The 16,306-nt window shown below is 42.0% G+C and overlaps 1 protein-coding gene across 1 annotated transcript in view; it reads left to right on the forward strand.

Annotated features, from left to right (window-relative positions):
- KCNAB1 (potassium voltage-gated channel subfamily A regulatory beta subunit 1) overlaps positions 1-16,306 on the forward strand; it is a 434,965-nt gene that overhangs the window by 344,717 nt on the left and 73,942 nt on the right. Inside the window, exon 10 of the mRNA XM_044669530.1 lies at positions 4,778-4,864. Within this exon, the coding sequence (XP_044525465.1) occupies positions 4,778-4,864 (87 nt within the window). The remainder of the gene's footprint in view (positions 1-4,777; positions 4,865-16,306) is intronic.

Below are 16,306 nucleotides of genomic sequence, written 5' to 3' on the forward strand. Positions count from 1 at the left end.
TCTCTCTCTCTCTCTCTCTCTCTCTCTCTCTCTCTCTCTCTCTCTCTTTCTCTCTCTCTCTCTCTCTTTCTCTCTCTCTCAATGGGTTTTTCCCTTTAGTTCAATGCCACAAAATTCCCAACTAATGCTAAAAACGCTCTAGTGCTTCTTTGCCAAATGTGACTATAGATCTTGTTAGGTGAATGAAATGAGCCCTTTGCCTGACATTATTAAAGGAATATTCCAAAAGTTTGACTTTTAAATGATGTGATGGTGAATCAGTTTCATCAGCAATGTATAGAGAGCCAGCTGCATATTTCTGGGGGTTCTGAGTGGCGTTTAGTGGTGCTGGAAGGAATGAGAACAGTCAGATTAAATGCTCAGCTCATAACTGCTCCAACTTGCCATGGAGTCTTGAGCTTAATATATACTGGTATCATACAAAGAGCACAGAGAAAAGAATCACAGCTGTGAAGGGGTTACAAATTATACAAAAACCCTTTAGAATCTAAAAAGTAGAGAGATAGGTCCAGGGTCGAAGGCCAAATTCCAACCACCAGTTAGTGGGAGTTTAATTCTGGGAGCAGAAATATATTTCATAGAGATCCTAAACAAATTGAGTCCTGCACTCTTGATTTACAGGATTGCACCTAGCTTTGTCCGTTTTCAGCCTTGATTATCTAAGTAATATATTTTTTGGAGTTCAGGCTTCTTAATTATTAAGGAGAGAAATTTTTTCTCTCCTTGTTAATTCTGTACCTTCTGGTTTGCTGGGAACTTAAAGCTTTTCAATAAGTCTATAAGGTTTTTCCAATAAGAAAAGGTACGGATCATAAAAGGGGTCAAAAAAGGAGTCTCAGATTTTTATCTATTTGAGACTGTTTCTCTTATTGGCCTCCCACAGCAATGGAAGAGAACTGGCTGCCACATCTTACTCTCCATTGGTCTAATAATTTAATTGAATTTCCCAACAGTTTTAAGCATGGGTACATAGAGAGCTGACCCCTGAGCCAGGAATTCTGGGTTTTGCTTCCTCCTCTCGCCTGTCCTGGCTGCAGGACCTTGGGTGGGATGCTCGGTGTCTCACTGCCCCCAGAAAACTCTCTGAGAATGTAAAGTGTCCATCCTCATTGGTAAAGGAAATTTTCTCCCCAGGAGCTCCCAATAACAGGGAAATAACAGATTTATATCCTCTCCCCTGACCAAATCCAAAGCATTTTGCATGATGTTAGGAATACAAAGATCAAACCCAGAAGCATCTTCACAAATATGATCTCATTTGATCTTCATACCAACCCTGGGAGGGGGTACTATTGTTCTCTCCATTTTACAGATGAGGAATCTGAAGCAGAAAGAGATTGAGACTTGCCCAGGCTCACACAAGCTAGTCAATTTGGATTGAAACTCAGGTCTTTCTGACCTGATTTTAAATTTAAATTGATTTAAAGATTGGATTTAAACTTGGGTGTTTCTGACTCCAAGCCCTTGAGATCTGAGGAGTTCAGAAAATGCCTCTTGGGAAAGATACTGTCTGAACCAGAGCTTAGAAGGAAGCGAAGGATTCTAAGACCTGACATGAAAGCTGGCTTTATGGCTTCAGACACACTTAAGAGTGTTATCTCTCACTTGATCCCCATGAAAGCCCTGGCAGGGATAACCTACCCATCACGGCTTGCCCTTGATAAGCAACATGCTTGCCCTTACTTCCTTTTTTGGGGGGAGATAGCTGATAAAAAGCTTTCTTTTCCTTATTTTTTTTAGGATTAATATTGTAAATATTTCAGATCTAAGCTGGGACACCCAAATTCAAATAAAAAAACTGGTTACCTGGGGTAAATGTCTTCCAGAAAGAGGCTTTCCTTTGCAAAAGAGTTCATCCCAAACTTCCTTTAAGTAGCAAAGGGCTCCCAGTGCTTTGAAATTATGATTTAGCCTCCCCAAAGTTTGATCTGCAACTTTCTGGGGATGTATATTTTGTGAGCCGTGTTCATTCACCTCAATTGATTCTGACAGCCATTTTTGAGGGGAAATATATACATTTGCACTAGAAACTTAATGGATATATATATATTTTTTAAAAAGAACAGGGGGGCCTAGAGACAGGAAGTCCTAGGTTCAAGTCTGGCCTCAGACACTTCCCAGCTGTGTGACCCTGGGCAAGTCACTTGACCCCCCATTGCCCACCCTTACCGCTCTTCTGCCTTGGAGCCAATACACAGTATTGACTCCAAGATGGAAGGTGAGGGTTTAAAAAAAAAAGGAAAAAAAAAAAAAAGAATGGGTGGGGTGGGAGGAGCAGCTGGGTGGCTCAGTGGATTGAGAGTCAGGCCCAGAGATGGGAGGTCCTGGGTTCAAATCTGGCCTTGGACACTCTCTAATTGTGTGACCCTGGGCAAGTCAGTTAACCCTCCATTGCCTAGCCCTTACCACTCTTCTGCCTTGGAACTAATACCCAGTATTGATTCTAAGATGGAAGGTAAGGGTTTAAAAGAAAAAAAGAATAGGGGGAGGATAATTCTATTTAAAAAAACACTAGAAAGTTCTACCCTAAAACAATGTAGATTATTTAAAGGAAATATAGTTTTTTCAGGATGTGTAGGGGAGTAGATAAAATCACATCAGAAGTGATCCATAGCACAGATTTTCTGATAAATTCAAAGGAATTACATTGATTTTGTTTTGAGAAATATTTTAGGAAGTTCAAAGAACCCATCTGGAAAATTGGAAATACTCTAGTTTTAGGATGGTATAGAAACAGAGATGGGAAATTCTGCTTTGGTAATGAAAGCAGGGATGAGAATTCAGTATATATGAGGTCTCGAGTCTTCTACTAAACCCTATCATTACTTCTTCCAAGAATGTCTGGCATCAGCTAAATTAACCCTTTACATGAACCTGGCCTTTACCCTTCACACATCCATTGTCATCTCAGTGATTGAAATACCTCCCAAGCCATAATCTGACCCTTCATTCTCCTATTGAGTTGACCTATAAACCAGCCAAAGGGTCAAATTAAACCAATCAAATTTAAATTTGAGAGAACTTCATTTAGCCCAGAATGACTTTTATAAATAAAATAAAAAACACATTTAAAACATTCAGTGCTTCCATGTAATTAAATGAACTGATAAGAAAATATAGTTTCTCAAGAAAATGAGGTAACATCTTTCTTTCTTTTGGATGCTTTGAATCACACTCCACATAATATTTCAGGAAAATGTTAGTTTTAGCAAAATTAATGAGTTTCTCAGACTACTCACAGCAAGCAATCACGTAATGAGAACTTGGATATAGCTGTCAGGCCCAGAGGTCTAATTCTCATTTCTCTCACTATTTTTCGAAGTTTTCTTATTGTTTATTTGAGACTCTTAACAAATTAGTTGTTTATCTGAAAAACGAGAATAAAAATGAGAGAATATTTTGGAGTTCTACAAACCATGATCTGTGTATTAGTGTTCTAGGTCAAACCCTCAATTCATTTCCTCATAAATTGTAGTGTTCCGTTGTATCTAAATTGAATTTAATTATTCTGTATAGTTCTGATATTGTGTAACCCTGGGCAAGTCACTTAATCCTGTTTGCCTCCGTTCCCTCATCTGAGAAATGGCAAACCACTGCAATATCTCTGCCAAGCAAACCTCAAATAGAGTCACAAAGAGTATGACAAGACATAAAAACACAATATGTGCTCTGTAATTGGGGAAGAGACTTCCCACACTGGGAGCCTCATATATGCACAATCACCCCTGTTTACCTAATCAATTGTGTCAATAAGCAACTGGGGAAGTAATTTTTGTGTTCAAGAACATTGAACAGGAGTCCAAGAACCTGTTCCTTATCACAGGAACCCTAGGAAGATCACTTACCTCTTTGGAATTCAGGGTCCTCATCTGAAAAATGAAGGGGTTGAACTAGATTAATGCTGAGCTCTCTTCTAGTTCTAAAAGCATAATCTGGTGGGTTTTTTTAATCCTTTGAATTCAAGGGAAAAAATTATAGAATCGTTGACTTTAGAGACAAGAACCAGAAGGAACTTCATCTAGTCCAAGAGTTTTCCACTTTTTGCGTGTGGTGGTCTGGTGAAGCCTGCAGAACCCTTCCCAGAATCATGTTTTTAAGTGCATAAAATTAAAAACAGAGGATCGATTCATCAGGCAATAAGCATTTATTATGCACTTACTGTGTTTCGGACACTGTGTTAAGCACTGCATCACAAAGGAAACCAACTGGATGGAAATAGTCATTAAGATAATAAAATACAGGCTCACTAGCTCCAGAGGAAGAACATGCAATCCAAACCCATTACTTTATAGCTAAGGAACCTGAAAGCCAGAGAAATTAAACTTAAGGACATGTTTTCAGTTTTTAAGGAGAAAGATGAAGCAGTTTTTATTCTTCAATCTGTCTCTAGACTCAGTGGCTCTGAGTCTCTGAAGAATATGAGCACTAGAACAGGAAAACATTCAGCAAATGTTTACTGATTTCAGTTTCAACTGTGTTTTCTAATCCAAGCATTGATATCACTGAAAGAGACAAAAAGCCTATGAAGGATACCCCAAGGAGTACTTTGGCATTTTTCACTGGTTGAGGCGTTTTTCCATCCATTAGAATGGAAGCACCTTCAGGTCAAGGTCTGTTTTCCCTTTTCGTTCTATCCACAGCTCTTGGCACAGGTGCTTAGCACATGGTCGCTATCTAATAAATGCTTGTTGAGTTGTTGACTTGTCCAGAATTGACTTAAGGGAATTTCTAATGCCATTGATTGTATGTAAGTATGTGTTTCTTTTGCTTCTTCCAGGACTGAAGGGTTCCCTCCAGAGACTGCAGCTCGAATATGTGGATGTTGTCTTTGCCAATCGGCCGGACAGTAACACACCCATGGAAGGTCAGTGAGTGGCATTACCCAGTTGAAAGTGATGGAGCAGGGAGGCTAAGGGAACAGTTCCCAGCTGTTTGACCCTGAGCAAGTCACTTAACCCCAGCTGTCCAGCCCTTACCACTCTCCTACCTTGGAACCAATACACAGGATTGTTTCTAAGATGGAAGGGAAGGGTTAAAAAAAAAAAAAAAAAGAAAGAAAGTAATTCAGCTTCTTGGTACTCTGCTACAAGTAGCCTATGGAGCCCATTCAGGAGGGCCCAATTGGACATAAAGTCTCATTTGGCCTCAAAGTCTTGTGGGTCTTCAATGCTTACCTTAAGGCCAGGGATTCTGAAAAGGATTTAGGTTATAGATCCTTTCGGATCTCTTCTTGGAATAATGTTTGTTGTCTTTATCTGTAATGGAAGGAAATGCTCAATTTCAAATGCTCAAGTAAAAATAAAGATATAATTTTTTCCCCATCCACATTCATGGATTCTTCAAAATCTATCCATGGAATCTGGAGGGATTGGTGGACCTCAGGTTAGGAAGCCCTACTTTCAATTAAATATGCTTTATTGTTCTTAAAAAAGAAGGCAATAGAAGTGAGAGGATTTCCTTTCCTTTCCCAAATCCATCCCCCTTGTTTGTGATTCCATTAAACAAAGAGTCGACTACCAAGAATCTTTATTATCTGATCATCCATATATCAGATTCCATTCTTCCTGCTAGCTAACTTCTCTAAACCCACCTATATTTCTGTGTCTAGCAGTGGGAACCAGGACAATTCAAAAGCAGAGAGAATCCAACAGGAGAGTATTTCTGAGTTCCAATAATACTCCTCCGAGAGTCTCCACAGAGTCAAATCTGAAAATTTAAGTGTGATGAGGGAAAAAGGGGGAAACAAAGAACAGGCAACCATAGTCCCTTGCAGTTGGGGCAGCAAGAGCAGGCAGCCCATTGATGCCCCAGCTCTCTCCTGCCAATAACCTCGGATCCTGCTATATCCCAGGAGGAAGAGTGGGAGGGCTCGGTGTTAATCCAAATTACCTGCTCCTCTTGGTCATTTTGGCTGCTGGTCTTCAAAGGCTGTCATACCATTTCCTTGTCCCTCTATGGCTACCTCAAATAATGGTAAACATTTGAAAAGTTCAGCAATTTAATTCAGTTCAATGAGCATTACTAAGTTTGAGGCTAAGAATGCAGAAAAAATCCACTGGTTATAGGAGCATCCTTTCTATTCCCAGGGACTTCCACAGTGTTCTATATAGACTAGATACTTGATAAGTATGTTTTGGATTGAATTGAAATAAAACTCCAAATGTGCATGTAATAGGCTTGATAGTTTTAATGGAGGAAGGAGGGTGCAGCTGATTTGGGGGGCTGGGGCTTCTGCATGAAGCATCCCATGTAGCATGCAAAACAAAACAAAACAAACCAGTCCCGCTTGGGAGTTTTCCAGTAATCTGAATTCTGGATAAGTGGGAGTTTGTTCTACATGAGTGCCAAAGAATAGCATTATATAAAAGTGGAGGGGAGAGGGAATGTCTCTTCTTTTAGATTAATGTTTTGTTAGAACAAATCAAAAGGCGTTACCAGTTCAATAAGGTCCACCCAGATCATCTGAGCATAAAATGTGACAGTGTTCTCAATCCCATATAAAAACTATGGCACCAGAGAGAAGTGAGCCAGCAAAACTAGGTAAAGGAGATGTGGCTTGGAGGAGCCGTTTGGCTGAAATCACTTTGCTATTGGATGGAGTCACTGAATCCCTTTGGGGTGAGGCCAGTTTCCCTGAGTCAATGAATATGTGTTAAGCACTCAGGCTGCACCAATCCCCATCACAAGCTCTACACAGGACAGAGAGGTAAAGAAGAGCCAGCCTCGTCCTCTGGGAAGGAGAAACGAGACACATGGATAAAGCACTGAAGCGGGCAGTGAGAACTGTTTGTTTTAACAGCTCACAGTCTTATATAATAGAGGAAGGACAGAGAACATCACTAGGAGAGGGGAAGATCAGGGAAGTCATCCTGGAGGAGGTGCCATTTAAATTGAGGATTTTGATAAGCAGCATGGGAAGAGGGAAGCTGAGGCAACACTGGCTGGATGAGGGAAATAATGAGCAACCTGTGTGTCTCTGGAATAACCCATTACCGGAGATTTAATACAAGTGGATTCAACAAGAATGCATTAAGCGCCGGCTACTTACCAGACATTGTGCTAAGTGTGCGCACACGCGCACACACACACACACACACACACACAGAGTTCCTGCCCGCAAGGGGCTTACATTCTATTTTTCTGGTTATGTTTACAAATGCAGGAGAACTTGCCCATTTGTAGGGAAACATTTTTGAGATCCCTTCAAATAGGGAAATCATCGGCTGCCAAGTTGTGCCGATACCTGGGAGAAAAGCCCTCAGGGAGGGACCAAAATCAAAGGTGTTCATTCCGGGTCATTATAGACACAGACTCCTTAAGAGCATGAACCGTCCATCCATTGGAGGTGCGAAGAGTGGGTAAGAGGCATTCGTGCCTCTGGACTGGACATCCAGGGCTCTGGTGGGCTCAGTAGACTTGCTAGTCTATGAAATGGGAAAGATAAAGCCCTAAATGTTTCCTGCACCTCATGAACCCTGGCAAAACCAACACTGGCATCATGGGGCATCCTTTTTGCTCCAAATGCACGATTGCCACCAAGGATGCCAAGAATAGTGAGTGATGGCGATTCACCGGGACTTAGACTGGTCCGACGATATGGCGTGCCGCGTCTCCGAAGCCAGGAGTCCTTGTCCTGCTCAGAAGCAGGCGATGGAATGTCACACGGTCTAAAGAACAGTCTCACCAATGCAGCGGCTGATGGCGACGATGGCACTTTGTTTATGTGAGAGAGAGATTAGCCCTGCTCATCCACGAGTGATTATTCTCGCTGGGTATGTTCCAGCCTGAGCCGCATTCTGTCCTTGGGAGAACACTAGTGCCCTTCGCTTCAGGGACGGATGATTGCTGAGTCTTAAGGCACTCGCTTGTTCCTTATTGGATCCAGAATTCGGAACTAGTCTCTGGAAACATATTCTGCTAGTCAGCTCTTTCTACTTAGGCGGTGATGACTCTGTTCTCCCTCTCCCGGAGCAAGGTCAGCTCTGCCTCCCCCCTTAATTTTCTCTGGGTCCCCCAGAGGAGTTGGAGTATAACTTCTCTAACGCTACTGGCTCAAGTGTCCCATCCCTCCGCTGTTAGCTGCCAGTGGCTAGCATCCAAGTTCCATTTTACCAAAGAACATCATTTAGCTTTTCCAAAGGGATATTTATTTAAAAGATATTGCAAGGGGGCAGCTGAGTAGCTCAGTGGAGTGAGAGTCGGGCCTAGAGACAAGAGGTCCTAGGTTCAAACCTGGCCTCAGCCACTTCCCAGCTGTGTGACCCTGGGCAAGTCACTTGACCCCCATTGCCCACCTTTACCAATCTTCCACCTATGAGACAATACACCCAAGTACAAGGATTAAAAAAAAAAAAAAAGGAACATTAAAAGATATTGTAAGGGGGCAACTGGGTAGCTCAATGGATGGAGAGCCAGGCCTAGAGACGGGAGGTCCTGGGTTCAAATCCAGCCTCAGACACTTCCCAGCTGTGTGACCCTGGGCAAGTCACTTGACCCCCATCACCTAGCCCTTACCACTCTTCCGCCTTGGAGCCAATACACAGAAGTTAAGGGTTAAAAAAAAAAAAAAAAAAGACTATTAGAAAAAATAAAAGATATTGCAAGAATGGAAGGGCCAGCATTTCCCTCCCAACACCCAGGGGGCACGCCATACCCCATACCCCCTTGTCTTAGTGGAACTCGGGCTCAGATGACAGTTTCCATACAGCACTGGTTCCTCCAGGTTCGGGTCCAAATGCTGCAACGTGGCTGGGAGAGCTGCTCTTTTAGTGACCCTTGGCTGGGTTCAAAAGGTCCTTCGTCCTTCCCGGACACAGATGCCCAGCTGAGAAGGCCAGCCTCGACTCATGTGCCAGGTTTCGGGTGGCTTTCCAAGCTCATAGGATCATGGCCTTCTTCCTCACCAAGAACGTGAGAGCAAACACCGTGGCAAAAACCTGAAGCCTGTCAACCTGCGACAAGGAGGGCTTCTAATGCCATTGTCTGTCCTCTCTCCATGGGAGGCTGCCAGGTAGGAAGAAGGCAAATGAAGGGAAGGGACCAGTTCCAGCTAACTAATGCCTTTCCCTGTATCCCTGTTCCAGCTATGCAATTACTGCCAATCAAAGACTCTCCTCCCCACCACAGGGTTAGTCACAGAATCCACACCTGCTCCAAAGCCCAAGAGGGGATTGCCATTACCCGACACTTCAGGAAAGCTCCTAAGAAGGAGGCTCATTTGGGGGCAGCTAGATATGCCAGTGGATTGAGAACCAGGTCTAGAGTTGGGGTTCAGATCTGGCCTCAGACACCTCCTAGATGGACAAGCCGCTGAACCCTCATTGCCCAGCCCTTACAGTTCTTCCGCCCAGGAAACGACGCTCAGTACTGATTGGTTAAAGGGTTTTAAAAAAGCAAGTTCATGAGGTGAAAAAGACTGGTGGGCTGTGGGGGGCGCAGGGAGCAAAGGCAGCGGCTATTCAGAGATCCGGCACCAATTTCTGCCTCTTAAAATAGAGGTGGAGGTCTCCACGCCCTGCCCAAACCCTAAAGAAGACAAAGATGACTTTTTATAGTGATAGAACGCAAGCTCCTCGAGGGCAGGTCACATTTCGTGTGGGATTGTTTGTGCCTAATGTTTCGTTTACTGTCTTAGTTCGTAATTGTTGAATTGACCATTGACCAACCGTAAAGCATTTTCGGTCACTTCCAGGGAGGTGTTTTATAAATACAAAGTAGACGGATTCCAGGAGATCCGTTCAGAGGTGAGTTTTCAGGAGCTCCCACTCGTTGCTCATCAGAGTTTAGCTAGAGGCCAGCGGCCGGTGGAACCTTTCTCTACCACTCCGGCAATATGGTTTCTCCAGCTCGTCCCTTCTTCTGTCATTTCCTTTGGTACTATTGAATAAACACCCGAATTCCCTGAAGGATCCGTGCTTTCCTTATTTATCTGTATGAGAAACTCTCCATATGAATAGTCCCTCCACAGGAGCTGATCTCCACTCATCTGTGGCGTAGCGGGGAAGTCGGAGGGAGCTGCACAAACTTAAAGGTTAAGAGATTGCTCAGAAAGGGCCTTATGGCCAATAAGCAGCAGAGAGGTTTAGACATCAGGTTTTCCTGTCTCCCCGAACATCAATCTAACCATCACTGCAATCGTACACAAACTTTTTTTATCATATACTTCTGGAAAAAAAATTAAGCATGAAGCCCCAATATGTGTGAATTCTTAGAATTTGCTAAGGTGAAGGAGTAATAAGGTCAGTCTTGGCCTTTAGAAAAAATTCTTTGAGGGGCAGCTAGGTGAGATTCAGTGTGAGGGCTGGAGACAGGAGGGCCTGAGTTCAAATTTGACCTTGGACACTTCTAGCTGTGTGGCCCTGGGCAAGTCACTTAACTCCCATTGCCTAGTCCTTACTGCTCTTCTGCCTTGCAACCAATTCCTAGTATGGATTCTAAGATAGAAAGAAGGTTTTGTTTTGTTTTGTTCTTAAGGAAAGTCATTTTGGGAGCTATGTGGAAAGCGAAAAGGAAAGAGAGAAGACTGGAAGAGTTGGGGGTATCCATGAGAGAGAGGGTTGTGGTCTTGGCAGTAGAGAAGAGGCAGGCAGTGAATGCTGAGGTCATTTACCCCTAATCTATTCCATTGATCCACCATTCTGTTTCTTAACCAGATTGTTTTGATGATCACTGCTTTATAGTACATTTTATTCACATTTATATGTGAAATGAGAGCATGAATCTGGTTGACTGGAAAGATGGCCCATGACAGGAAGAGGGTTGTATCTGGTGGAGACCTGAGGTGGCTATGGATGATAACAAAGAAATCTGTGCAGATCATGGCACATCCATGACTGCTCACTCAATGGGATCACTCTGCTCTACCCAACACTGAAAGGGGAAAGGCAGAGCTCCTGTCCACATTCCTGGGCATCACACCATGCCTCCTGGGAGTCCCTTTCCCACGCTGGGAACCACTGTATTACACCATTCTGACCCTGCAGTCAAGTACAATTCAACAGAAAAGCAACTCGGCTCAGGAGATGAACTCTGTGCCAAACTCCTCAGGGGAGAGAGGAGGGGGACGCTTCATTTGGACTCTAGTCCTGTGGAGCACAGGCAGAATTTTTAGGCCAAGGCAGTATGGTCCTGACAGCCCATGGGAGAGTGTTTACTTTTTCCCTGCCCTTCTTATTTGTTTTTTTTTTTTTTCTGTTCACCCAGTAGTAAGTCGCTTTTCTATTATAGCATCTGCTGGGCCATCTGTCTATGTTACATTCTTTGGCATCTATAGAATATTTTATGAGTCCCTTGAAAAATCAACTCAAGCCCTAGTTCTCCTCCTCCTTCTCCTCCTTTTCAACTTTCTTCTCCTTATTCTCCTCCTCTGTGCCCGTCTTCGCCTTCTCCTCATCTCTCTCTTCCTCCCTCTTCTAACCTTCTTCTGCCTTTTCTCCTCCTCATTCCCCTCCTCCTTTCACTCCTCTTTCACCTCCTCCTCTCTCCCAACCTCCCTCCTTCCCTTCTTCCTTCTTTCCTTCCTTTCTTCTTCCCTCCCTTCCTTCTTTCCTCTCTTCCTTCTTTCTTTCCTTCCTTCCTTCCTTCCTCTCTTCTTTCTTTCCTTCCTTCTTCCCTCCTTCCCTTCCTTCTTTCCATCCTTCTTTCCTTCTTTCCATCCTTCCTTCCATCCTTCCTTCCTTCCTTCTGTTTTTTCTTCTCTTCTTCCCAATAACAATACAGGGCCCTTTCTCTCTGCCTTAACTAACTAGCTATTGAAAACCAGTCCCTTAAGCCCTATAAAATCAATATGGTCCCCATCAAAGGAAAGGAAAGGATAGCTAGCATTTCTTTCCAGGGCTTCCCAATGCTCAAAGATCTTGATCTACATCATCTTCATTCTTCAGTTATGTACCTTTACTGCTCTATGGCCTCAACAGAGCATTACTATTAAATATATACATATGCACACACACAAACATGTGTGTGTATATATAAATAACTGTTTTGTAGAGAAGTTTGTGATCATTAAAAATATTGCTCAATTTCCCCAATTCCATTCAATTGGATTCAACCAACCTTTATTAAGCATAATATGTTAGGCATTATGTTAGATGTTTAGAATTTAAAGACAATAATGAGAATCACTCCTGCCATCAAGGGACTTATATTCTTGTTATACTTATATTCTTCTTTCAAATACAACCCCAAATTCCTCCTTTTTAATTCTAGGTCCCAGCCATCATCCATCTGCTGTGTCACTCAAAGATTTACACACTGTCAGACGAGTCCTGTGGGCTATATGTCTTCTTCAGGTCCTTTGACCTTCTTAGGGGTACCATCGTAGGGACTGGATCCATCCATAGCCTCCTACCCTTGCAACATGATTGGTGTACCCTCTTTACTGCTCATCCATAATCTTCATGATGTCTTTCAAGCTTTTCCTATATTGCAAACTTATTCAGGCCCCATGATATGTCTTTCCATCGACCTTTGCGTTACTTATAATTTTTATTCTTATGAGATTATAGTGTTCTGTGATTCATAGGCATATGGTATATCACTTGGAAGATTATTGTAATTGAAGAGATGGATTTTGTAGCAGCGAGAAGCTTCACGTCACTGAAACCACTGTACAGTTTTCTGGATGTGATCCAGTTAAACACCCTACTCCTTCTCAGTTTTGGATTAACTAATTATTCATCTATAGCATTTCTATATATTTACATATATTGGTACAAGCAAATATATACACATAATATTTTGGATAGATATTCAATATTTGCATATACATATATCTATTGAAGGACTAGCTCAATGGGTATCCGTCGAGTTGCATGTTATCATCTGAACAATATATATATTTTTATCCACTTTGTTTTTCCAGTGTGGATATTAAATGGATAGAACATATTGTAATTGAAGTTTGGAGGAAATGAGTTCAATTTCTGCCTTAGATATCAATAGCTATGTGATCCTAGGCAAGTCTGTCAGCTTTAGTTTCCTGATCTTTAAAATGAGGATAATAATAGAACTTACCTCTAAGAGTTGTGAGGATCAAATGAAATGATATCTCATGTCATTATTGTTATTAGTGATTATTAATGAGAAGGCTTTATAATATTTCATTGCAACTAAGACAATGTCATTTGGGAACAGAAACATTAGGGAAGTTGTCGGTGATAGAGAATTCTTTTACTTGGACTCTGGCCAAGACATCTTCTCTGACAATGCTGAACACCTTGGGCACATTTGGGTGCTTCATTTCACTCCACATTCTTGACCTCACATAGAAGGCACTGAACATGGTTGTCTCCCAAGATGCATCTGTCATGGAATCTTGAATAATTTGACTATGTACTTCAGAAACACCTTATCTGAGGAATACCTTCAAGGCAACATCTTGTGCCACTAAGCCTTATGCTTGATCTCAAACATCTGTGTTAGAGTAGGCATCCCTTCCATATCTTGGGGGTTAGGAGTGCAGTGTCCCCAAGATCTAGAAAATCCATGTAAAATTTTTAACTTTTGTGTTCTCTTTGCAAATTCTTAATCCTTACTTATTTTAACCTTAAACAAGAAATTGTGTGTATTTAGAGTATTAAAAGATAAAATGTCTTGATATCATACAATATCATACACATATTTTATGCATTTCTGAGTTTCTAAATTCTCTTCTAGGTCACATGTTGGCTTTTGCATGTCATCTATGGTTTCTGCAAAACTCCCAAGAAATTCTCATTTAATTTCTGATGCTGACCCATGACATATTTGAAATCACGATGAGGAAAGTCACGATGTGGAAGGGATACCTGTCCTTAGCAAAGACTACTGTTAAAAGAATGGGGGAGTGAAGATATATGTATAATGATAATGATGTGTATCTGTCTGTGATCTCCTCAACTGCAATTGGTGGGGAGGAACACTTACTCCTCTCACCCTGGCTGCTACTGTAAATTATCCACTTCTCCCTGACGGGTTTGGTTGATTAACCTGTCAGTGATTCCTTTAACAGCTGCCCAAGTGAGGACCCTTGAGAGGTTAGGTGGATGGTTAACCTCTCTAGGCCCAACCCGGTTTGGACAGATTGGTAATGAGCTATTGGTTAGCTTTGGATAATGATTAGGATCTGACTGCGTATTTGAACTCCCTTCCTAAGGGCTACGATAGAATGACCACTCAGGAAGGTACTTGCTATTAAACATTGTTTATCTATTGATAGGGAAAGGATAATAAGGTAAAGGATTGGGGATTGGAAACCCTATTGCTCTATTGATTATTAAACTAAGTGATAATCAGGAATGGAGGCTACTAGGCTTGTGGAGGCTTAAGGTCTTCACCCTCTCTCTATCTCTGACCAGACCTGGCCACAGCCAAGCCAAAGAATAGGGAAGGCTATTACTGAAGATAGATATTGATGGTCTTTGTATTGTCTCAGCTCTCTCACCAATAGTGTCGATGGTACACTAGCTCTCACAGTCTAGCAAGGAAATAGATTCAGGCTTTCCTACTGTCTTCTTATTCACCACCCTTCCACCACCCTTCAATCACCCTTCAGCCACCCTCTGCCCAGTTTGATTCACAGAGCCTTGCTCAAGTCTCAACTCAGAGATCTGTGATCTCTAGTTCTCAGCCTCTGAGTCCAGAGAGTTCCCCACTGTAGCTGTCAGGGAGTCAGGGGGTATATATAGGGTGGGGCTAATCGACATTTGCCCCTGGTTCACAGCACCTGGGAACATTCTGAATCTCTCAGTTGCCATCCCTGTTAGTCAAGGTGGCATCCATCTCATCCCAGATTAATTATTATAACACTAGTCTTGGACTTTGTTTCTATATCAGCCAAATATGTTTCCCAGGGTAGAAAACAGGACCTGGGGCCATGATTATCCCAAGTGATAAAGCCACAAAAGAATCAAGGAAAAACATAGCCGGGTAAAATACAAACAGGGCCAGATCCTTGCTTAAGATATTGAACATACCAAGTCATGTTTTCTGAGTCTAAGATTTCATGACCCAGCCCAAGGATATTGTTTCTAGTCATTCAGGTCTGGACCTACTGTCTTCATTTCTGATTGTCTTTCCTAGGAGGTGGAAGAATTACAGGACCAAATCTTTCCCTTGAATTCTCAAAGTTCTATTGTTTGTTGAAATATTTGGAAATCTAACTTCATTATTTTTCCACTTGAAAATTGACTTGGGTTTCCTCATAATGTACCCCTTTGCTTTCTGACATCCACAACTATTTGTTCTCTACTCTGTAACTGGCCTCATTCTGATTTTCCTTCAATGTTTCTGATATAGTTCAGTTTTTGTCAGGATGACTTAAAAGGACCCAGCTTGCCCAGCTGTCCCCAAGCTCTTCTCATCTGCCACAAACATAGCTGCCTGACACTAGTTCCTTCTCCAGAAGTGGGATGGATAAATAAGTGGGCTGAGTTGAATAGAGCAGGTGATTTGTAACAGTTGTTATTACCCCAGAGTATTTCTATGAGATTAAAATTATCTGAAGCTTTTCATTTATGACCCCGGCAGTATGGCTCCCCAGAGCTCCTCATGTCTATCAGATCTGTTTAGCCTCTTGGCTTAGGAGGCTGCGACAGCTGAGTTTTAAAGAAATTAATTTGGAGGAAATGATTTCTGTCTCTAAGGACAAACCCTAAACTCTACTAAGCTTATGACCAAAAAAAAAACCCATGCATGCAAATGTCCCTAAATTAATTTCTTCTCTCCTAGTGTAAATGTGACAGAGATTTGGACCAGCCAACATCTGTTGCTTGGACTCAGCTCATTCTGATTCTGTTCCTCTCAACAGTTCATTCACTGCTCCCTTACTGAATCTCCTCCCTAATGATGAATCTCATCTTTTTCCAAAGAAAGTGTACCAGGAGGTGTAGACACTGGAGACTCTTCCAAAATTCTCTTCAACTCTTTAACATCTCATTTTTCTGTCTGTCTCTCCTTTTCTCCCATTTAGAGTATATTCCTATATATATAGGAATGTACAAAGGTTTGGGGATTGTGTGGGTGTGGAGAACTCCAGGTGTAGGGACTCCCTTCACTAGTAGAGAGTGTCCCTCAGCTTGTCAGAGATTTAAGAGATAAATTCTATTGGGTGGTCTTAGGCTCAAAGAGATTTGCTCAAGGTCACACAGCTAGAAAGTATCTGAGGTAGGAATGAAATTCATATTTTCATGTCTTTATTTATCATGCCATACTACTTCTATCTTTATCTATCTATCCATTTCTCTCTCTCTCTCTCTCTCTCTCTCTCTCTCTCTCTCTCTCTATATATATATATATATATATATATATAGATAGATAGATAGATAGA

Source organism: Gracilinanus agilis, chromosome 3 (genome assembly GCF_016433145.1).
Source record: "Gracilinanus agilis isolate LMUSP501 chromosome 3, AgileGrace, whole genome shotgun sequence".
In the NCBI taxonomy this organism is placed as follows: Eukaryota; Metazoa; Chordata; class Mammalia; order Didelphimorphia; family Didelphidae; genus Gracilinanus; species Gracilinanus agilis.